General features: G+C 38.2%; 1 protein-coding gene across 1 annotated transcript in view; it reads left to right on the forward strand.

The window, feature by feature from the left end:
- The window catches only part of WWOX (WW domain containing oxidoreductase), a 476293-nt gene that overhangs the window by 107562 nt on the left and 344807 nt on the right, over positions 1–23924 (forward strand). The window contains exon 8 of the mRNA XM_059857399.1: positions 2521–2785. Within this exon, the coding sequence (XP_059713382.1) occupies positions 2521–2785 (265 nt within the window). The remainder of the gene's footprint in view (positions 1–2520; positions 2786–23924) is intronic.

Raw genomic sequence — 23924 nt, forward strand, 5'->3', positions numbered from 1 at the left:
GATTTACTTTTACCATTTTAAATTTATGATGGCTGAAATGAAAGGAAGCAATAGAAAATGCCAGTAATAATCCTCCCCACTGTTAAAAGACATGAAATGTCTAGTAATTAGGTGGTAACAAAATCTGGACATCCTTATCTTTGCAAATCACACCAGGTTTGTGAAAGCAAGTAGCAGAGTCCTGTTAGGAGTGAGGGCAGCTACTGCAGGGCAGGCGAGATAGCTCTAGAAATAAATCTGCCAACTCCAATCACTTGCCAGATGTGGAGGGCACAATGGGATATGGATAAATGAGCTGCTATTTAATGGGAGATTATGTTGAATTGTCAGCTGCTTGTTCTCCCTTGTAAGTTTGTATCTCTGATAGTATTTCAAATGACATCTTTGTTTTTCACTGCATTAAGTGCTGTGTGTAGTCAGGGCTCTCATCTCTGGACATCTTTATCTGTGATTTTGAAAACATTCTGAAAGTATTCATTGCTAAGTCAGGGAGATCAGCCAAGGTTGACAGAAGCCCATAACAAATAAGTAGCAGTCTATGTTTGAATAAAACAATTAACACAGCTAGTAAATTTCCCTTTTTCTGGGGAGTCCAACTAATGTCTTGCAGCTTCTCTTATCACTTAGGTTGATCATTGTAAATAACTGTGCTTTCCCCACCCCCCAGTCTGTTTAATGGGAAGAAGTTGATGTAAGGAGTTAGTTAGGTATTATTAGGTGGTCGTTCTTTCTGACCTACTTGAGAACTCTGAGCCTTAAACTGTGTCGTAAAACAGAAGTGTTGGTATCTAATTACTTCCATAAACCTGGACTGAATCTTTTTGCTGGAGTCAAGACCCCCTGTTAGGGGAAAAACTAAGTCCCATGTTTGCAGAAAATGCTATCCTGTGCTGCTCCAAGGCAAAATATTTATTTGGTTTTTTGTTCATTTCTAGTTACTTCTCTGGATTCAGCACAAATGAATTCTGTTTAAATTAAGCTTTTGGGTACTTTGGGCACATCATATTAAAAGCAGAATGATAAGTAGGTTGACTTTCCCTCTGTCTTTATTTCTGTGTTGTTAATTTGATTGTACAGCCCTTATTCCCCTGAATTCACTGAGACTGGCTCACATAAGCACACTTGCAGGACTGGACTCAAAATCTGCCACCGTGTTTCCTTTGTACAGTAACACACAAGGAGTTGTGTTTATAGATCATTTTTGGTGTCATAAGTGATTACTTGTGGAATGAATATAGGAAATTCCTCCCAGAATAGTGCTCTTAATTTCAGAAATGTATTTTATCTAACCAAAAATTATGAAAGAGAAATTTTGTTGTTGAAATTGAAGGGCTAATTGTGCAAGACACAGAACATCCTGGATTCCTCTTGAGTTCAAATACTGGGTTGCTTTTCTCTGAGCATATTATAATTCTGCTCACAGAATGAATGTGGAAATTCCAGCTGATCTCTTCATTTCTGGGCATGAGATGCAAAATTAGTAAAGATATTTTAAAACATTTTTCTAGTGTGTACTATAATTATGTTTATCCCTGTTCTCCCCAGCTGATTCTGAAAACTGAGTATTAAAAAGAGCTTGCTAAATCCTTTTTATTTATAGTAGCTCCTCTGAATGAAACACAGATCTGTAACTAAATGTAGTATTATTTTCTAATATTAAGATATACCAGTAAATTAATAAATGAAGTTGTAAGAACTGGGAGGAGAAATGCTTTATGGAAATTTCATTTTCTTCATTTAAATGTCTTTAGAACATTCACTACTTTGTTTCTTTCCTTTTTTTTTTAATAACAAACAGCTGGTGTTTAATGACTCTGTCAGACCCAATTAAAAAACGTCAACTAGTTACTTTGATTTGTGTTCAGCCATGCCCTGGGTATACTTAAAAACATTATGCTCTGCCAGAGCTCATTTTGGCTTTGTTTACATTTATCTTTTAAACATATAAGACTATTGATGGCAAGTTACCAAGGTTGTAACCCCTTTATATTCATCAATTTTTAATCTAAAAAAGAGCTTAAGAGGCAGTGAGACTCATCCATAGTTACTTGAACACTTAAATGCAAGTGTGTGAGCACTGGATGAAATGATCAGGGGATGGGAAGAAGGGGAAAAGAAAAGGTGCTGGGTTGCTCTGCTTTTAGTGCAGAGTTATTTTGTCCTACATTATTTCCTCCCAGCTGATCATGCTTTTATGGATATATGGCAAAATCTGATTGGGGTTTTTTGAAATTTAAAATAAAGTGATTTGTAAGTTACATACGACGTCTTTAAACCATCAAAGTGTTTTCTGAGTTGTTTTTGTTTATTGTTTGTAAGGATCCAATAATTTTCCTGCCATATTATATGGGACTGTTCCTTGGGTCTCAGGCAATTTCCAGTAGATGCTTTCAGCTGCTAAATAAGCTGGTGTTTTATGTTGGTTCTGGCCAGGATCTATTCTGTTGTCTACATTTTATATCGTTCTTAATGAGAGTGAAATTAACTCTGGGTATCTAAGGCATATTTACTGTTTCTCAGATTTACAGAAATTAAAGACTCCTCTGGAAAGCTGGATTTCAGCCTGCTCTCTCCATCCAAGAAGGAATACTGGGCTATGTTGGCCTACAACCGCTCCAAGCTCTGCAATATCCTGTTCTCCAACGAGCTGAACCGACGCCTCTCCCCCCACGGGGTGACCTCCAACTCAGTCCACCCTGGAAATATGATTTATTCCTCCATTCATCGCAACTGGTGGCTCTACACTCTGCTCTTCACCTTGGCTCGACCTTTCACCAAGTCCATGGTGAGTGAATGCCTTAAACTATTTTGTGCATCTTCATTTTTTCAAATCGGGGCACGAGAGCTGTGAAAATCCAGTTGTGTGTATCTACCTCTTGCCTTTTATAGCCATGACCCTGGTTTTAATGGCAAAAATCATGCCAAGACAGTGCTCTAGAAGAGGATTCTTCAACCACTTCAGATTTACTTTGTCAGTCTTCTCTTAAGGAACCTTCTAAGATGGAGTGCATGACCTTGTTTGCATATATGATTTTTCACTGTGATTAAGTACATCCTATGTCTTAGGGGTGGGATAGTTGAGAGTTATTTCTGTGCTCAGGGTGTGTAAAACATCAAAAAAATTGCTTTGGCTTTTAGGTAGAATATGTTGACTGCATTTTTTTATGTAAATAGATGCCCTAGTTAGAAAAGATACTACAGACATTATTAATGGCCGAGGGAGAGTGCTTTCAGTGGTAAAAGCACCTTCATTCATATTTTAAAAAAAAGCAACAACCCAACAATTTTCTTGATTCTTACAAAGTGCTGAAGACCGTGGGTGTTTTCCATTTGTCTCCATTGGATTTTGGACTGGAACCATGACATAATGAAAGGCTTTGCAGTTCTTCCATCACCACGGTTATGAGTCTTTATTATGTAAGAATTTGCAGCACCTCCAGCACTTGGAGGGCTTACTTTGATGCTTTGAACCTTGGAGCCATTTATTTTTAAGGAGTCCAAAGTATTCTATAGGCAGAGAATGGCATTTACTTCATTGGGAACTGGCTTCCTTTAACCTTAAAGACTCCAAAAAAGAGGAGCAGGGAGAAGGAGTCTCCTTTGAATGTTTGCTTCTATGAATCAGGGAAATGAAAAGATTCATACCCCTGCAGAATCTTAATTTATACTGGGATGACGTGTGAGGAAAACAGAGGGTGTTTAAAAATCTGATTACGTGTCCATAAAAGAAAAATACTGGATCTTCAGTAAGACCTGTGGAGCAAAAATATAAACACTCCAGTGTTGACCAGGTGTCAGTCAGGTGAGCCCTCACACCTCCAACCTCTGGCTGCATTTTGCAGCCTGTACATATGCAAAGCCTGTTTATGTCCACAAGATTGATGTGTGAGTGCTCTGGCACCTTGGGATGAGTAATAATATCTTTCAGCAGCATGTTTTTTTTGACCAGGACCTATAAAACCATGTGTCTGCTGTGTTAGGGATTGTTTGTAAAACAAATTCTTAAGTTCTCCTGAGAATGTGTGAGTGAATGTTATCAAAATCCTGTGAAAAGGATCCAGTCTCTGGATGTGTATGAATTGTTAGTTTTATTTACTCTGACGTATTTTCACAAAGGGAACCTTTTGTGTTTGTTGCTCAGGGAATCTTATCCTGCAAGGAACAAAATAAAACGCTTGTGTTAATTTTGAATTCTTTAAAAGAATTGATAGATTTTTAAATTGTGTCAATTAATGGGTATTGCATATAAGAGAATACAAAATACAGGACAAAGATTTCAGCACAGTATAACAGTGCACTCTGGTCCAACCCAAATCACTTCAGTTAAGTCCTTCATGTTTGTATTTCTCTAAGGTTATTTGAATGTCATGGTGGTGGATATGGGCTGAGGTTAAGCATCAGTTTTACAACTCATATTCTGATATGAATTATGTTCCCCTGAACTTTACCAATGTTTCAGCAGCCAGTAAAACCAGAAGTGTGTCCCTTCCTGGGTATGCAAACAAGCTGAAATTCTCATCATCATCAGTGTAAGAGTTTCTATTTTAAGGCTTGTAGGGAGCAAATGGTTTGCTGCTACTGCTTCTTTTTTAGGGTTTATGCTGTTATCAACCTGGAATAGACTTCATTGGGAATCTTTTTCTGGGCTTCCTTTCTGTGTTTCTGAGGCAGCTCACCCTGGAGTTCAGAGGAGTGTTTTGGTCAGAATGTTGGGAGTGATCTCAAAGCTTTCCAGCTGCAGTCCCAAGGTGGTGAGCTGCTTGTCCCTGAGCTTTCCAAGGATGTCTGCATTGCACAATGCAGCATGATGCAGCAGCATTTAAAGTAGCTCCAGCTGAGCTGGGCCCATCACTGGAGCTGAGATTGGAGACAAGGCTGTGCTGGGAGAGGGGAGGTTGGGCAGCCCAGACAATGCCTGGACCTGCCTTGGTCTCTGAGGCTGTAGCTTCAGCTGCTGCAGCATTTTGGTGTGTGGAGAGGCCAGTCCTTCCTGGAGCCACTTTGAAACTGTCTGCTATGTCCTGATCTATTGGACTCCTGAAGTCTAAAATATATATATATATATACACATATATATATATATATACACACACACACACACACACACAGAGAAACTGCAGCTGCACAGACCTGATTCTAAGCCCTTTCTGTATTACTGTGGTATTCAGGCAGTAGTTTGAAGTAGAGCAATGGAAACTGAAGACTATTCCTTTCTTTCCCATCAATGTAAAGTCCATGAGGATTTCTATGCAGGAATTTAGAAACATTTTGTAGAAAGAAACAGTTGCAAATGAATTGCCATTTTATTATTAAAGTAACTGTAGCTCTCCTAATGTCAAAAAGGCTCTTTTTTACTTACCACTAAATAGTTAGACAGTAACTTGGAGATGCTTAGATCATAATTAAATGTCCATTGAAACAAGTGGCCACTGTAAAAAAGAAATTGGAAGAGAAGCTCTGAAAGTAACTGTGTAGGCCATGCTTGTGTTTAGCTGTTTTGATCTAAGGCTCCAGGTTTTTGTTTTTTTTTTTTTTTTTTTTTTTCTTTCTACCTCTTTTACTCTCTTCTCTCCCTCTGTCTTCAAAAACTGACTTGAGAAAAGTTTGGGTGGTTTTTTTTTTGTTTTAAATAAATGCTGCTCATTCAGAACCCATCTGATTTGCCATTATTTACATACAAGACTAAAGTTAAGTATATTTATTGTAAGTTGCAAGCTTACACTGAGTGTGGTATCTGGTGTCACCCCCAGGTGATTTTCAGTGTACAAGGGCATATAAAATTATAAGCAGAGTGCCATTATCACACACTTGTGATAGTCTTACATAGACCCAAATATTTTTGTTGGCAGCTAACAGAGCAGAAGGAATATCATGTGTTAGAGTAGCAAGAGCTTAACAGATGTTTCAGTGAGCTGCATTTTCAAATCCTTTCACATTAAGAAATGGCTGGGGTTTGGGGAAGTTCTGAGACTATTGGGTTACATTTCCTGTTGCAGTGCACAGCCAGCCATTGTGTTGGAGTTTTAGCAGATGTGTTACCCCCTTTTAATGGTTGGGAGTAAAACACTGGTTCTGTTGCTGAGATATAAATTACCTTTATAAAAGCTCAACTTGTCACCTTTAAAAGCAGTTAGAAGTAGTAAGACAACTCTGCCCATAGGTTTTCACTGTGTAAGAGACTAATGCTCTTTGATTTCTCCCTCCTCCCCAAAAGACAGTAACTTTCCAGAACTGGATTTTGTATTGAAATTATTGCTGTTGAGAATTATAAGGAATATTTCTAAGGGCCCAGAAGTCTTCTGCATGTCTAATATTTATCTAAACCCATAAACTGTTGGCACTGGGATATTTTCCCAGGGGGGTTTGAGGCAGTGGCTCTGTGTTGCAGTGTTCATCCAGGCAGGAGCAAACCCCAGTGCCTACAATGGCTTCACTGGCTTTGCTTTTGCCATAAGCTGTAAGTGTCTAAATTTGAATTTCATGACATGATTCCATGCACATCTAACATCAACTCAGAAATGTTATTCTGGCAAGAAATCAATCTGGATCTACAGGAGTAACTGCAACCTAATGATCACATCTGTTTGCTTTTGATAAAATCCCAAAAGAGGCCCTGCAGCCCCATCACCTCTTTGCTTTCTCCCCTGTCCTTTGCTGAAGAAGCTGGAATTACCCTTAGAGCTGGGGATAGAATTCCCTCTCCAAGCAAACATTTTTTTGCTGTCCAAAGATCTGTGTGGGCTGTGGTGGGTTGATGTTGGCTTCCAGTTCTGAATTCACAGCTCAGGCCAAATTCTGCCCTCAGCTGTGCCTGTTCAGCCCTGAGAGCAGCCTGGGCAGGGTGGGTATGAACCTGTTCCAGCACAGACTTTGGCCTCTCTTTCCTTCCTTAAGACACTGCTGGAAATGCACTGGGGTTTCTTGGAAAGCAAGAGGCAGCACTTTTTGGAAGAGCCTCACAGTTCAGGTGTGATCAAAATGACAGTTTCTTTTCTCAGACTGAGTTCTGGGCAGGAAGTGAAAGAGGATGGGGGAGTGAAAGGGAAATAGGCACCTCCTGGATATGAGCAGTTGTAAAGAGTGACTAGATCACAGGGGCAGTTCTCCTGGTTTATGGATTAATGCCTGAAGTGTGAATGTTAGAGTGATGCTAAGCCACAGCTCTCCTGAACAGATTTGTGGACCTTACCTCTGGTACCATGGGGGGACAATTATTTTATTGAACCCTGATAACATGTGCTTTCCTGCACAAAACTCCTATTTAAAATTGACTGAATTGGGTAAAAAGGCTTATGTGGAAGAACATTTTGATTTGTTGTAATAGCATTGTAAAGAGATGCCTCCAAAGCAGTTGTTGATCATTTTGTGTGTCCTATCCAGCAATAAAATGTAATATAAGCTAGTTTATTATCAAACTTACATTTAACTGATACATACTTTAACTTGCTGCTAAAATAAATGTAGCATGAAATAAAAGGGCAAATTAAATTTGTCCCCTGTAACCTACACCACAGGGATGGAAAGTCTCTATGGAAACTTATTCCTGTGCCAAAGTGAGCAGGCCAGGACTGCAGTGACCAGAATGGTGCTCAAGGGCAGCAGTGGCCAGGGAATTTCTGTGTCCAGCACAGCCCCATAGCTGTTTGTGGAGCAACTCTGGTTTTGTCCTGTAACTTCATGGAAGAAATAAGGAATTTCTTCCTCTCCCTGCCAGATCCTTGCAGAATTTCAGAATGCTTTGTCATGTATGTGGGCTGCAAGGCAGGGAAATATTTGGTCCTTGATGTTTTATGCTACGTGTAATTAAAGCAAAGTCACTGTGCTGTGGTTCTTGTGTGATGATCCAGTGAACTGTTGCATTCTAGAAAGATACTCAAACTTTATCACAGAATATTTGAGATTTTTAAACTAGCAATGGGTTTTGAATCACTTTTTATGGAAAAGTAATCCCTAAAAAGTCTTTTTTGAGGGTTGTTCATCCTAGGGAAGGGGAGGCCTTTGCACTTGCAGTGCCTCAAGGAGCCCCACGGGAGCTGGAGAGGGACTTTTTTCCAAGGGTATGGAGGGACATGACCAGGGAGAATGGCTCCAAACTCCTACAGGGCAGGGTTGTTTCCCTGGGAGGGTGGGGAAGCCCTGGCACAAGTTTCCCAGAGAAGCTGGGTGTAATGATGATCAACACATCTGAAGTTCAGCAGAAGAAATATTTTTGGATGATGATTAGTTTTTGTTTCTTTGACCCTTAAAGTTAAAATCCTGAGCCCAAAATGAAAATGGTAAGTGGTAAAAGTAATGAAGTTACATAATTGAATGTTGTTAGTCCATGTCATTTTGTGATCATAACTCAAAGAGCAATATAAATTTTGTGGATTCTAGAACATGGTTTATCTTTCCTCACATTTCTTTTTTCAAGTTTCTATTTATGAATGGATAGCTGTTCTGGAAATCCCAAGCTTTTGTTGGCCCTGGGTAGAATAGATGAAATATTATTTTTTTTTTTTTAAAGAATGTAGTGTAGATCCTATGTTAGGGAACTATAATTAAAATGCTATTTCTTAATTGGGGATGCAGTGCTTAGTTACCTTATTTCCTTAGAACCCCCTGGATATCTGAGATGCTTTATTGTACCATGGTCTTTTCATTTCTCACTCTATCATCTTTGAAGAGGTGCCATACCACTTTAAACAGCTCACCAATCAGTTTCAGATGATGGGTTCTCTTTAATCATTTACATCCAGAGAAAGTCAAATATTCCTTAGGAAGCCAAAGTAATCTAACAGAATGTATAGTGTTTGTGCAGCTGGATATCTTATTTATTTGAAGTTCTCAGGGAAATCTCTTCTGGCTTTACAAAAAAAGATGGAAGAGTAAACAGCACCAGCGTCCCAGTAACATGAGCTAGAAAGTCCCTTCTTTTAGAGAAGTCATTAAAAAAGTATATTTGCAAGATCCAAAAATAATAAAGTATATCAATTGCAGAGTGCTACATAATGTTTTTTCAATATTCTTACTATTTTTACATGTGTGTCTATATATGTGTATGTACCTACATATCTGTCCATCTACAGAGGTGAAAAATATACTTGAGTCTTTAATATAGTTCATATTCCTGAATAGGTGAACAAAATGAGAGTCTGTTTCCTGAAAAAAATTCATCTGTTTGTTTTTTACTGTGACATGTCATTTATCATCATGTTGGCATTCCCTGGACATAACTGCCTAACTGAATTAACATTCCTAAAAACTTCCTTCCTGGAAAGCTATTGAAAATATACATGTATGTACAAAAATATGAATATTTCTAGGCTTTTGGGAGGTATCCCACTGTGATGCTAATAGTGTTTCTAGTTCCTGTCAGTTCTCTGTTCCAAAGTTTCTTGTGTATATATAGATATCTTTTTTTTTTCCTCCCGAGGAAGATTTGGGGGAATTTGCTGGGATGGTTTTGTTGTTTTTGGTGTTGTGTGTTGGTTTTTTGTTTCAAGTTTTTTTTTTTTTTTTTTTGGTGTTACAGATATCAGTGTGGTAATTTCCTTTTTTTTCTTCCTAAAGCCAAGACTCAAACTTGCAGGATGTTTCTTGCCCTGCCTGGAGCATTGGCCAGATTTCCATGTGGAGGGAAATAGGTCTGTGGTTTGATGGGACTCTTTTAGGGAGCCTGTTCAATTTTTCCACTGGATATTCCCTGGCACTTTGTACCTCAGTACCTTCCATTTTAAATTACTCTGAGAGTTGTTGAAAGAATTGAGTTAGATACTGGTCAAATCCTCAACTTCTTTCTACTGCAGTCCTAATTATGTTATTGTGTCTGTGCCTCCTTTCTAGGAGAGGGCTGGTGTGTTTCTAAAGAAAGACAAGAAAAGGGAATATGTGTTCCAGAAAAATTAATGAAACCAAAATGTTTTCCTTAATTTTGTGTTGGTTTTGTTGGCAATACCAGTGGGAGGTGATGTGCTGCCCTGCCTGTCCTCTTCCTTTTCTCAACCTCCTCTCTTAAAGTCTGCAGTTCCTCACTATGGTTTTATCAAAAAAGAAGGAAAGTAGAATGTATGATTTTAAGAGTTGTTTAAATACATACCTATGATTCAAGAATCAAATTTAAGAATGGAAAAAGATTTGGCAAAAAAAGGACTTGAATCCATTTGGCAGTTGAAATACTAAAATGGTTTTGTATTAGATGACCTGAGTTGGTGTGATTTTCTTGTGAAAAAGTAGCAGATTTGCACTTATTCCCTTCAGAGGGAAGGTAATAATAATGAACCAATCCATTGTGCTTAATTCAGTGTAAAAGTGCACCACAAATGACACAAGACTTAGTTTTGCAGTAACCTGTATAAAGATTTGTAATCAGAGAATTTCTAGTTTTACTTCATTTTTAAAGTTTCTTTTGAGACTTAGAATATTTGAGTCATTTGGATTTTCCAACCTCTTTATTCTGCTGCTTCTGGGAAGTTGTTAGAGTAGCAGCATCAATTCTATTTTAGCAAGGAGGATTTCAGTAAATATAAACAACAGAGTCAAATTCCATCCATTATTTTAGTGACAACATGTTTTTGCAGTTATTAAGTATCACTGTGGGTATAGCACAGTCTTCATTGCATTCCAAAAAAAAAAAAAAAGTCTATACAAGGTAGTTGAGGAATTTTATTAATTGCAAAAGCATCACCTTGAAATAAGATAAAGATAGCCATGTTGGATGATGCATCTTAAATAAAAATAAAGTATCTTTTGATACATAGAGGGAATTGTTTCTCTTGGAAAACAAGATCTGCTTGTCCCAAAGATGCAAGATTGACTTGTCAGTGTTGTAGATTTCCATCTTTTCAAACAATGCTGTCTCAAGGGCTGATACTTCCAAAAATTGAGGTATTTTTTCCAAAAATGGAGTTGAGCAGATGTAAGAGTTGAACCATACTGTTTAATGTTTGGTCACACCATTTCTCATTTCTTTACTTTCTCATGGCTGGGTGTGCACATACAATAACTGTGAGACTGCTCCCTGGATGTGGAAGCATTTGCTCGAGTGTTGAGCACCAGGCTTGCTGTGAAAGGAATGGGTTTGAAAATCCTTGTGCTGAGCTGGCACTTAGCTCTGATTTTTGATTGAATGTTGTACCTACTACTATTATGCAAAAACCACTGAAGAACACTTCAATTTAACGAGCTAGAGCATAAGAATACTTGGAAATACTAGGATTAATTTTTTCACTCCAGTTCAACACTCTTGAATGTAGGTATTTTTCTTAGAATTACCTTGTCTCTCCCTGTAATCTATTAATGAATACAATTAGGGTTTTTTCATTTTGGGAGAAAATTGGAAACACAGTTTCTTTCTCCTGAACAGCATTACTATTAAATTGTTGTCCTGAATTGTCAAACTTGCATTATGATGAATACTACCACTGCAAGAAAACTAATTTAGCACTTCAAGTAAAGCAACCATCTTGGCAATTTTTTATGATAATGAATTTGTAACAGTGTCATTTAGAATCTGATTGTCTACTCACATCAAGTAGCTCATCCCATCCCAAATAGTGTGGTTATCTAACAGTATTAATTATGGAGCAGTGGCATGATCTGCAAAATGATACAATTGACAGTCAGCTTCCCATGGCAGAGCAGTGTCCTGCCTCTGGAGGAAAGGAATTCCCCATTACAGTTACCAAGGCAAAGGTCCCAAATATCAGCAGGGATGGCATCTGTAAAGTCATTTCTTGTTTCCTCTTGTGGATCACTGTGGTGACCATTCTGCTTGTAATATCATAGCATAAATGTAAAAATTTAATGTTATTTTTTCCATGCATAACAACACTCAAATTAGTATTTTCTGGGAAAAAAAAAAATTAATTTTTGTTGGTCAAGATATCATGAGTAAACAGAAGTAGTTTAGCCATTTCAATGAACAAGGTGTTACCTGAGCTGAATGAACTACATTGCTTGCATTTGATGAACTGCTGTGTATAAAGTGAGCCTCTCTTAGGTCTTACCCAAAAGTGGTGATTTTGTGAGAAAAAATGATGTGTTGAGTTCTTCCATTCCCTTGATGAGAAATGTATGTGAATTTTCAACTTTTAAAGGCATTATGGCAGAAAGTATCAACAAAGCTGTCAGTTCCACTTGTGCTATATATTTATTGTCTCCCTTTTGCCTTTGTGTTTCTAAAGGAAATGTTTTCATATAGAATGTTGTTTTAGAGAAACAACAGCTGAGCTTACTTTTGGTGATGAGGTGAAATTTATCATTATTGAATTACATATGTGCTTATTCCATAATCAGTAATGTGGTGTTTTAAATGGTCTTCAGCTAAAGTCAGTCAGGCTCTTTGGAACACAACCCAGACCATTGCTTGTCTTGGAAAATCAAATACTCTGTGTGCCTACCCATGGCCAGCAAAGCTGAGCACTGCTCAGGGCTTTTTCTGCTGCTAGGAAGGGACAGAACACTCATCTGGAAGTTTTGTCACTGTCCCCAGCAAAGATTCCTGTAAATGCAGTCTAACTGCTAATCTGTTCCCCTGAAATCATCTTTATGGTTGGGCATGAAATGTGACGGGGCCAAACTGTGGTCATTGCTGTTCACTATCATTGTAAGAAAAAACCCTTTGCTCTTGTGTTCCCTTCTGCTGGCAGATAGATCCATGACTTAAAGATAATTGTGTCACTCAGAAGCTGGAAGGAAAGGGTTGTCCAGACCTGAAATGGAGACTTAGATCTGGAATGAAGTCAGTCCATTTGCTTCAATCATCTCTACTGAAATGTTTGTAGTCTGTTGTGCCTTAATGCTTTTGGAGATTTTTTGGGAGTCCTTCCCAAGCATATATTCTGAACTATTTGGATGACTTCCTTACTGTGTGAGTGTCAGCAGTGAACAAATGTCAGCTTGTTCCATCTTCTTCATTTGCTTGGTTTGTTATTTTCACAACCTGTACTTGTTAGAATAAATGCTGTTGTGCCTTGGTTTTTCAAACTTCTGACTTCCTCTGTGTAGGTGAGCTAAATGAATTACCAATTTCCTTTGGCATTATTTATTTTTGAAACTTTTTGTTGGCCTGGGCATTTTTGATGTTGTAAAATGAAGCTTGGCTGATAACTGTTGTAAAAGAAGACAGAGGTGATTTTGCCTTCTGAGGAGACAGCCAGTAAAGCCACTGCAGGATGTTGGTGTGTGGGGCTGGAAGTGGAGGTCTCCTGAACAGACTTGAAGTCTTTGCTGATTCTCTTGTTTTTGCCTGTGTTGTTCCCTTTTCTCTGGTTTCTGTCCAGGACTGTGGTTTTGCTGTGTTTAACTGATGCCAGCTGGAAATGGCAAAGTCAGGGCTATCAGCAGTGTGCTCACTTCCCACTTTACCAGTAATGCCTGGCTAAAGGCTGCTTTATCTACTACATGATATTCATTCAAATACAAATAAAAAATTGCCTGGACCATTTAATGTTGTCCTTAAGAATATTAGATGAGCTACTTTAGAACGTTTTATAGGCATTTAAATGAAAACCTTTATGAAAAGCTGTGGATTAATTTTCTCAGCCATGACATGCCCAAAGACAACACGTGCTGTAGATGAACAAAATCTGGGCTGCAGATAACATTCCTACTGAAATCTGTGTAAAGGGACTGTTACACTGACCTGATGTCATTTCCTGGCATAGTACTGCCTTAACCAATGTACATGTGGTTTTCAAAAGGTAAAAATAAAATTTATAAAGAGTTTAGAAATGTTTCACAATGACTATTTTAATGTTTGTAATTGTAAGTTTTGCCTGAGATAGTAACAAAAATATTGAGGAGTAAATAATGGAGTTTTCTACAAAAAAAAGCAAAATTTTAAGAAGGTCACTTGTTGGGTTTTTCTGCTGGCAGTCAATGGATAAAATCCAGATTCTCAGGCAACATGTTCCTAAATGCCCACACAGAAGGAAAAAAATATTTTGCTTGTGTTCACTGTGCAAACAGCTGAAATAATGCTGATAAAAAAATAACTTTATTTGAGGTAATCAAATGTATAGAATGAAGTGAAGAATTTGCTGGTTTTTGAGTTTTCAGATGATGACCGTATTTTCCGAAGCATTTATATTGTGATTTTCTTTTTCAACAGAAAAAAAGTATGTTTTTAATGGATTCAGATAAAAATGCATTATTTTTTCCTTATTTCTCCCCTCCCTCCCCATCATGTCAGTAGCTAGAGAAATCTCAAATTACTATAAACAAGTCACTGGATTTCAGGGGGACTATTCAGTCTCAGAGGTGACTGTTTCTAAAGTTTCCAAGTGTGGTCATTAATAGATTGATGGAAGCTGATTCCCAGTTTTCATTGCAGTGAATCTTAATGGATGCCAATTAAAATGTATTTACATACGTGCTTACATTTCCCACCATAACGTGGAGTCTATAACGTGATTTATACTGACAGATACTGATTGTTGTTTAATTCTTCCTTTTATCCACATGCTTTTGAATTATGAATTACATCAATCCTTAAATCTTTGTTTGTTTTAGAGTAGGTTCTCTTTTTTTATTTTTGCCTCTTGGCACACCATATATGCACTAGCAAGTGCTCGCAGTTTCAGCTGCATTTAAGGAAATATTGTTGTAAGGCTTTTATGTGCTGTACTTCAATCAGCTAGTGCCAGCAGTATCCCAATAGAAAGACCCTCAACAGACCATTTTCAGCATTTTGCTGCAATTAAACTCCTCTGGTTTTAGCCCTCAGGCAATTTAGTACCTTTTTACATATGCACATTATGAACTTTTGACCAGGGCCTGGTAGTCATATATTAGATAGCAGCTTTTGAAAGCAGACTTAACAAGTTCCTCAGAGTATTACAGCCAGAGTCAGTTGTGGAAAAGGTAATTTAACCAACTTGCAGCGAGGCCATTCAGAATCGTACTGATGATCCTAAATATGTCTCTTTTTTTTTTCCTTGTTTCCTCTGGAAGCTGGTAGCAAGAGCTCTCAAAGAACGTGATTGATCTTTTATTCAGTAGCTAACGAGGGCTGTGATTCTATTAGTGCTCTACAAGGCAAGGGAACAGTGATTTAATGAAGTGTCTGGCGAGCTGGCCATAGATTTATCCTGTTGTCTCTAATTTGCAGCGCCGTTGTGAGCGTAGGAGAAGCTGCACTGGCAGTGCCATTAGGCAGGTATTTCCTCAGCAGATTGTTGTAAGGTCAGGTGTAGTTATCTGGGGAAGGCAGTGCCTGAGCCCTCGCTGTCTGGAGATGACAGCAGCTGTGCCGGGCGCCCGCTGGAGCGGAAAGGGAGGATCAGAGGTCCGGCTGCGAGCCGCCCTGGCCTGTGCAGAGCAGATCAACTGCCAGGGAGCACTAATAGAGTCATAATTGGCCATTAGAACTGCAAAGGTGCAATAACATCTTCATACAAACTGCCTGGCGCCAGACCTGGTGCCAGGTGCTGTGAGGTTCCGTTCTAGGTTGATCTGGTAAAGCTGATTTTTTTTTTTTTTTTTTTTTTTTTTTTATTCTTAAAAAAACGAGGCAGCGCGTCCTGATCGCTGCAGTACAGCAGAAATATGAGAACATCAAAACTCGAGTTGCTTTAAAGTGACATTAATGTCTTCAGTACATTTACTTCAGCGTGTAACCTGTCAGTCTTACCCAGAAACTATGCACTAAAATTTGCCATGTAGCTTTAGATAAAATAATATCATAAAAACCTTTGGCTTTCACTTAATTAGTACTAAATAATGCATTTTATTTCTGTCAACCCAAGGCTACTGAATTTTTGTTTTGTTTTTCTTTGCTAACCTGAGATACTGTTCTGGTGATACCTGTAGTGTTGCACAGCTTTTTTTCAGCATTGTTTTTCCACAAACCTCTGAGTCCTAGTTAGCCAAAGGCAACCATTTTCAGAAAGAATTTTTCTTTGCATGAATTTTTTGGTAATTAGAGAAGGAAATCGTGGTATGGCTTTATACATTGTCAAGGAGATCAGTCAAATATTTCCATCCAAAGGTAATGCAAAATAATGAAGCAGATCTGATGTGTGGTTCTGTCCTAGCTGGACACAGAACAGTAGGTAAATGAATGGTTTTGAGATTTCTGTGGCATTTCCTGGTGGCAGCTGGAGAACTCCCATGCAGAAAAGTGGTCAAAGCTGAGAATTAGAGGGTGGGCAGAGATGACATTGTGGGACTGTTAGTCCTCTTCTCTTTATGTGTAGCTCAGCCCTGTGTGCCAGGCTCCGTGCATCAAGTAAAGAAAAGCTTCTGGCCCAAAATGCATCCAATCTGTTTTAAGGGAAACTGCAAAAATCTCTTGTGCAGTGGATGAAATGCGGATCTTGGCAAACAGCAAGGAGACAGTACCATGATAACTTGTCTCCTGATATAATTATAGCACAGCCACCACCAAAGAGTTGTCATTGTGCTCAGATGGATGATTTTATCTTTGAAAATTAAAATTTCTTCAGTTGCATGAGCCCTTGAACCCCTGTGAACCTGACACCCTGTGGGATGTCATCTGGGACCCCTGTTAAATATACAGACACAGTTAGTCTAGAAAAAGAGATATTGGGCTTTTAAATGAACAGCAGAAGGATTTAAAACAGTAAGCCAAACTTTCTAATTTCCTAATATTGACACTACTGTCCCTCACAATCTTATTATAGTATTATTCTGTGCTGATCTACCATTTCATCAAAAAGTCTACAATGGAACTAAAAATCTAAGCCTTTTAGCCCATAGATCATTGCACTTGGTAAATGGCTTATTGCAGATTAGATAATGTGGTTCATAGCACATCCAAATCAATAAAAGGCTGGTCTGAACGCAGTAAAGTGCTCTCAGTCTGATTCTTTTTATTAAGTATATCTGCCATGAGCAAAGTGAAAATTTTAGTCTTTTTGCTTAACTTGATATAAGAAAAAGATGTTGCTTAAATTTCTGCATGGTTGTTTTGGTTGTTTTCTTTCCTAAGGAAGATCTGTCCCACAGAGTTTAGTTTTTTTTGAATCAAAATTAAATATATTGTCTGAAAAATGATGCAGTTCTTATATTGGCAAAATTCAGAGCCCAGTGGTTTGGTGTTCCCAACGATCCCATGCCAGAAATGAGCCCCTGGCTCTCACATTTGTCAGATATTCAGTGGTCTCTGTGAAATAAACTATTTTATAGCTGTTCATCCAAAAATCATCAGCAGAAACTGTCAACTTCAGCAACAAATGGAGGTGGAGAAATGTGAAAGAAATATTTTGAAGGTAGAGTGGATTCAATAGCAAACAAGGAGTGGTGTTTTAATCTGGGTTGGGAGAGGCCCAGGATTCCTCAGGAATCTGGGGCTGAAAGGGAGGATGTGGTGGCTCCTTCTGCTTTCCCCATGAGTGATCCTGTGCTTCTGAAGGGGCAGAAATGCAGAAGGCTGTTTTTATTTATCCAGGAGAAACTGAGGAGGCTGATACACGTGTGTCAAGGGTGAACAGGTGTGGAAAGAGATCTCACCCTTCTAGCTGGGGCTAGATTAGAAACCTGCACGAATGGTGGTAAAATGGTGATTAATGTCTCTCTGCCTCTACTTTCCACACACTTCCACTCATTGCAATTCTTTATTTTCCTGTTTACATCCATGGCCTGACCTGCTGAGGAGATGCTGAGCTGCTGAACCAGGTCAGGAGCTTGTCTGGGTTTTGCAGCTTGGCTAAAGAGGGGTTTTAAAGCTATATTAAAAATCCAGTGAACGGCTTGGAATTTCTTGCAAACAATCAAGTCAGATAAACTGTAATTGGCTGCAGAGAGATGCTCTTAACTTACCATTCTTTGACCATGTTATTGACCACTATGTGTTTGCCCATGTTATTAATAATTTATCCTTTGAAAAAATCTATGTGCATTATAGCCTTTGATCTCAGAAATTTCAAAGCTGAACATGCTATTTCCCTTTTCCTTTTGCATTTTTTTCTTTCTTTTTAAAGAATTTTTAAAAGAAAAGAGAATGAAAAATAATTTTTAAACTTTTTTTTCTTTATTTTGGTGGCAGAGCTTCCTGATGACACCCATCCCTGGTAATGAGAAATGTACATTAATACAGTAAGAATATATATGAATAAAAAAATCAAGGCAAGCTCACTGTACTTTGCAGATGAAAATGTTTGAAAACAAGACTTAATGCATCTAGTAGATTAAAACAGAAATTAAAGACTTTAGAGTAAGAAGAGATCAAAGGCTGTCTTTTCATTGTTCTTTTTATTGTTTATTGACTTCAAAAAGACTTTTTAGTTTAAGCTGACTTTAATGTCTCTTGAATGCTCTTTTGTAAAGTGACTTTGAAAACTCGTGGATAATGTCTTCATTAAGTGGGAAAAAATCTTGGTAAAAATATAACTGTAACTTTGCTTTCATTATAATAGGAATAGATAACACTTTGCTTAATTAAGGTCTGTTTTTCCTCTGTTCAGAATTTTACGACCATTTTTTTCATTGAAATTAGTGCTGATAAAAGCTTGAAGTAGACATTGCTAAACTGAAACTCTTAGTTTTTCAGAGAAGTAAGGGGATGTGAGTTCTCTCTCTGTGTTTGTTAATCAGTTAATCAGGATGTTGTCGTGTGTATGTGAGCTATTTTAGGAAACAAAAGAAAAAACAAACCCCAAAGCCATATTCAAGTTGTATTGAGTCTAAAATAAAGCAATGCTTCCTGTGTTGTTGAAAATGTTAATTTAGAGACTTTCTGCTCTCATTCTGTTTCCAAATGTCTGTGCTTTTCTCACCAATCCCTGATGACTTGATGTATTTGGATTATGTTAATACCTGTATTAATAATGACAGTAAAGATCACAAATCTGTGGAGGCAAATGAGAGATTAGGAAAGCCATGCAGGAGAACTTCTCTGGGGAGCAGTGTGTACTTTAACCAGTATTTTGAGGTATAAAAAATGCACTTTAGGAATAGGACTGCTTGGCCTTTCCCCTCCCAACAGTTCATCTTTTTCTCATGGTTCTGTGAGAGCTTTAGATGGACACTTTTAAATGGAAAGGGAATTATCATGGTTTCATGAAGTGCAACTCCATCTTTTGAGATAACTGAGATATGTATTAATTTTTTGTTTGCTCCTCACTGGTCTGTAATTTTGGCACAATAGGTTTAGCAATTTCTGATGTGGGTTTCTAGTGCAGCTCTGATGTTTGTCACTCTGGGGGTGTTGGACAGTTGTTGTGATGGTAATTTTATGGTACTCACCCTTCCCATTCTGTCTGTTTCTGCCTGGGCTCTGTGTGCAATTCTTGGAAAATCTGCTTGCCTCTTACTGAGGATCAAAAGATTCTGATTTACAGTCTGCATAAGTTGTTTGTGAGACCTTTTAACATACTTAAAAAATTCAGCAACTCCTTTCAACGTGATAGCTGAGTTGCCAGAGTTTTTTTAATGAGAAATGTGTGTTGCATGATTTCTGTAACTGCCTCACCTTACTTCAGCTTTAAAGGAGATTGCCTTCAGAAGGAAAACCAAAGCTACACTTGTTTCCCTTTGCTTCCCTTCATGGTTAGGGATAGAGCAGCAAAGCTATTCTTGGCTTGACTTATTTTTACTGACTTTCAGCTATGATGGGAGTCTTATGTCCAGTGCAAAATGAGGCACTGGAAAGGATGTCTTTGATGCTGTGTGAATCTAAAAGCCACACTGTGTTAATTTTGAGACTGTTCCTAATGCTATTTAAGGATTGGCTTATAATTTTCTTTTACTTCATTTCACTGTGGGCAACCACAGTTTGGATTTGGTGATTCAACAAACACTTCCATTTTGTAGACTGTTACTAGTTTTCATATTCCACAGTTTTTGCAGTATCACCATTTTTATGGCACAAATGGTCAAGTATTTTTACAAGTGTAGTCTTTGTGGGTGGTTTAGAGGCTCAATTACCCACTGAAATGGAGGAAATAAATGTCCTCAAGGGTTTGCATTTGGATCATATGACACTGGGGGGCTCAGCTTGTTGTTAATAATTCTTACATCTGTGTAGCACACAACAGCACAAGGCAGCCTTTGGAAATGTAACACGGTATTGTGGTGGTACCCTTGCAGAAACATCTGAATTCTTTTACAGGAGGTGACAGAAAAGTAAACCAGGATAAAGAAAGCAACAGATCAGCTGGTAAAATTGATGTCATGTCTAATCCTACCTATGAGATTGAGCAGCTAGTGTGAAGATTATGGAAATGTTCATATTTGTGATGCACGTGGCAGATGCTGTTTGGGTTGCGTTGCACATTTGCTCTATGGGCACTTGAGGGGCCAAAACCAGAAAGAAGCCAAAAAAAAAAAAAAAAAGAAAAAAAAAAGGAGAGAGAAAGGGACAAGGAGGCAAAATGATGAAAGAATGAACGTGGCTAAATTCCAAGCTTATTATTGCAGTCATTTTTGCCTTTATTTTGCATTAGCAAGGGGTGGTCCTACAGTGTGAGAAATGTGGCTGCTCTGCACTGTGGAGATTTGGCTCTGGCACCAGGAGACAAGGGACACCCAGGACATGGAGAGCTTAATCCCTGGAATTCTGTGCTCAGTGCTTATGAGCTGAAGGTGCCAAACTTGCTCCCCTGATCAGTGCTATGAATCTTGACACGCATGAGAGCAGAGTTTGGCTCTTGGTTTGTTTGCATATTTGCATGCTTCACTTATTTCATTGACCACCCCAGACCTGGTTTCCTGCCTTGAACACACAGAGAGGCCACTCTAGTGGGAATGTACAAAGTGAATTAAAAGGAGGATGCAAAATGTCTTCCAAAGAAGGTGAGATCAGAAAAAATTAAGAATTTTCTGTTTCAAGAATAATTATGTAGTGGTTATGTATGTCAGATAATAAATGCCTCACAGCAATGATTCCAAGGTTTCTTTGTGGATATAATGCTTCTCATTATGATCCCAAATTCTATTATGTGTTTTCCAGAAGTCATCCAAGCCCATTCTGGAGATCAATGTACTATATAAAATATTATATTAACAAATTCAATGTTTGGCTGAGAACTGTATGAAAAAGAGGGTAATACAGGCAGTAATATCTCTCCAAAACCACTCGAGCTGTCTCGTTATGAGCTCTACCTCCTTGTTGCCTATTATGTGTAGCAGCAGGGGACCTGAGGGGACCTCTTAAGAGCAGAAGGGTCAGCAAATCACAAGGGTTGAGGCAGTGTAGCTTTCTTTTGGCTCTGAAGACCTGAAGTACCCAGAGTAGGCTATTAAAGTCCTGTTTATAGCTAGGCTGTATAGCTTCACACTCTGGAGTTGCTTTCTGCCTGAGCAGAACAATTTATTCCTGAAAACTGGCAGTATTGGCCTCTTGGTCTTTTAGAGAAATTCTTTCCTGAAATGAGCAGAGCTGTCAGCAAGGGAACACTGAAGGCATCTTTAGATGCTTTTAAAGCAGCAGCTTTATTTTTGATTGCCTGGCTTGGATACCTTGTGGCACTTTCATACTCCTTTTGGTTTGGCTGTTTTCCTCTTTTTCCAGCATTCCCTTCCAAATCATGCAGTTGTTGTAGGCAAATGAAGCACTGATTGTTAGAAGCCCCCTCCCTTCCCCCCAGGGTACAGGCAAGCAGTTCACATCCCCTCAGACCTTTCCCTGTGTTCACTATTGCCAGGAAATGTCCTTTCTGTTGTAGTTTTGGAGTCCAAATGTTTGTGTAGGATTTTTTTTTTTAATGTGGAAGCTGATATGTTGAGAGAGTTTACAAGACATCATCTTCCTTTAGAGAAAAGCCATTATCCAGATGCTGCTCAGCTGTAGGAATGAACTCCTGGTTCCCTGCTCTTGGAGCTCCACAATTTTATGGAGCACCCACTATAAATCATTAAGCATGCAAAGAAGTGTGCTCAGATTTTCCCTAGTCATGTGTGCCATGCATGACAGTGCAGAGTTGCCTTCCCAGCCTTTCCTCCCTGGGGACATAGATTTTAATGCTGCCTCCATTTACATCACAGTTGTATTAATTACATTTAATGTAGTTTTGAGCTAAGGTAGCACAGCCTGATTTCAGAGAACTGAGTGTTGTAATGAGGCTTGAGTACCATTGATCTATGACTTGGATAGAAGGGATTCTTGAGGGAGTTTGCTGATTTATGTAGAAGACTGATGTCTGTGGCCATTAGGAAACACCAGTTTTCATTACCTATCAATCTCGTGGAAAACCTTTAGCAGCATGATCTCCTATAATAGTTATCTAATCTGTTAAATTAGAGATTAATGAAATGAAAACATTACAGAAGAGGAAAAGACACTTGTAAGAGCAGGCAGTATCACAAGAACAATGCAGACTTATTTGAAAGCATTTACAGCAGCAGCCTGAAGACAACAAAAGGATAAATCAGCTCCTGCTACTGCTGTCTTAATTTTTAAATTGCAAAAATCTATGTGGATATATGGGTTAGTAAATTACTAGAGCAAAGGAGCATATGGGACTAATTCCAAAATAGAAGAAAAAGTAGAACACACCATTTAGAGTATCACACACTCATTTGTAGAATGGTCATAGAATTTAATAGAGTTCAAGTTTAATTCTGCTTAACTGCATCTTTATTTTTAGATTTGTAGAGTTCAAAAGTTGTTACTTTTTGAAATACTTTAGTAAGATCAAAAATTAGAAGAAAATAATTCTACATTATGTAAAGCTGTGACTGTTATTTATGAGAGCTGTGATTTGGATACTGGGAATCTTTACACAGGGGAAAAAAAATTAGTATCTTAAATATTTGGAAATGGAAAAAAAGATGGAGACAATGTCTTCTATCAGCTTATTTTTAAGCATCTAATTTTCAGCATGTTCTGTGCTCATTTTTCCTTGCAGCTACTATATGTAATGAGATATAAAACATAAGGCATTTTCAAAAAACCAAGCTGCATTTATCCATACATAAAAAAGAAAATACTATTGAGGTGACCGTGTGTGTCAGTACATCACTTTATTTCCACACCACCTGCTGCAATTAAAAATGAAATCACCAAGCAGCAAGTACAGTAACTTCATCAACCAGCTGATATTATAATTAATGACTATATAGAGTCTCTATTATTGTGTACTTCCAAGGCATCAAGTGGAAAGCTGTCGTAGTGCTTTAAATAATGAAAAAGTTTCAGGCCTTGATAAATGGCTCAGTTGGATGCAGTTTAGAAAGTTGAGAGCATATGCTTCTGTCATTAGAAACTAAGGACCCTCGTTACCCTTGCTATAACTCTTCAGATTCATCTGAAACTCTTTGATCCCCTCATGTACTTACACTGTGTTTAAAATGCAAAAGTGTAGAAAAATATGGTGTGCATGAGAAATTCAGTGAGGAGGGAGAAAGATTAAAATGAAGCTGCTGTTCATTAATGTCTTTGTTTCCAACCTGTCGGAAGGGAGAGCGTTAGGCTGTAGCCACATCTCTTTTGAAATGAGAGTAAGCAAACATTTTTCTTTGATTCCTTTGAGATTTTTCTTTTAAGAAACAATTGAAATCCAATAAAGAAATGTGCTTCAGAGCCTGCTTATGAAGATATTTAAGTGACTTAATAGAGGAATGACAGCAAGGGTATTTGTTCTTGAAGGCTGTGCTTCAGCTCTGTGCTGTTCTGCATTAAGGGCTGTAAAAAGTGAAGCAGTGAAGCAGAAATTTTGGGTATTACTGGTGAGGCAGGTTTAAGAAAAATAGACTTTTAACAGGGAGGCTATTGGTAAATTCACTTCCTGAACAGTATAGTTGCATTGTTAAATATCACCATTTTAACTGAGAACTGCTAGCTACTTTTCAGCTTCTATTTATTTTTCTTCTCTCTCTGAAACTTTCCTATAATGTATTTGCCTCTGAGGGTATTTCATAGCTGAAATGCTTTGCTTGGCAGAGCATGTTACAGATAGAGAAAATTTTGTCTAATCCCCGACTCTCCTGGTTGTCATTCTGCTTTGTTTCATGTATAGAAGCAGTATGCCACAACCATTTCT

Source organism: Haemorhous mexicanus, chromosome 12 (genome assembly GCF_027477595.1).
Source record: "Haemorhous mexicanus isolate bHaeMex1 chromosome 12, bHaeMex1.pri, whole genome shotgun sequence".
NCBI lineage: Eukaryota > Metazoa > Chordata > Aves > Passeriformes > Fringillidae > Haemorhous > Haemorhous mexicanus.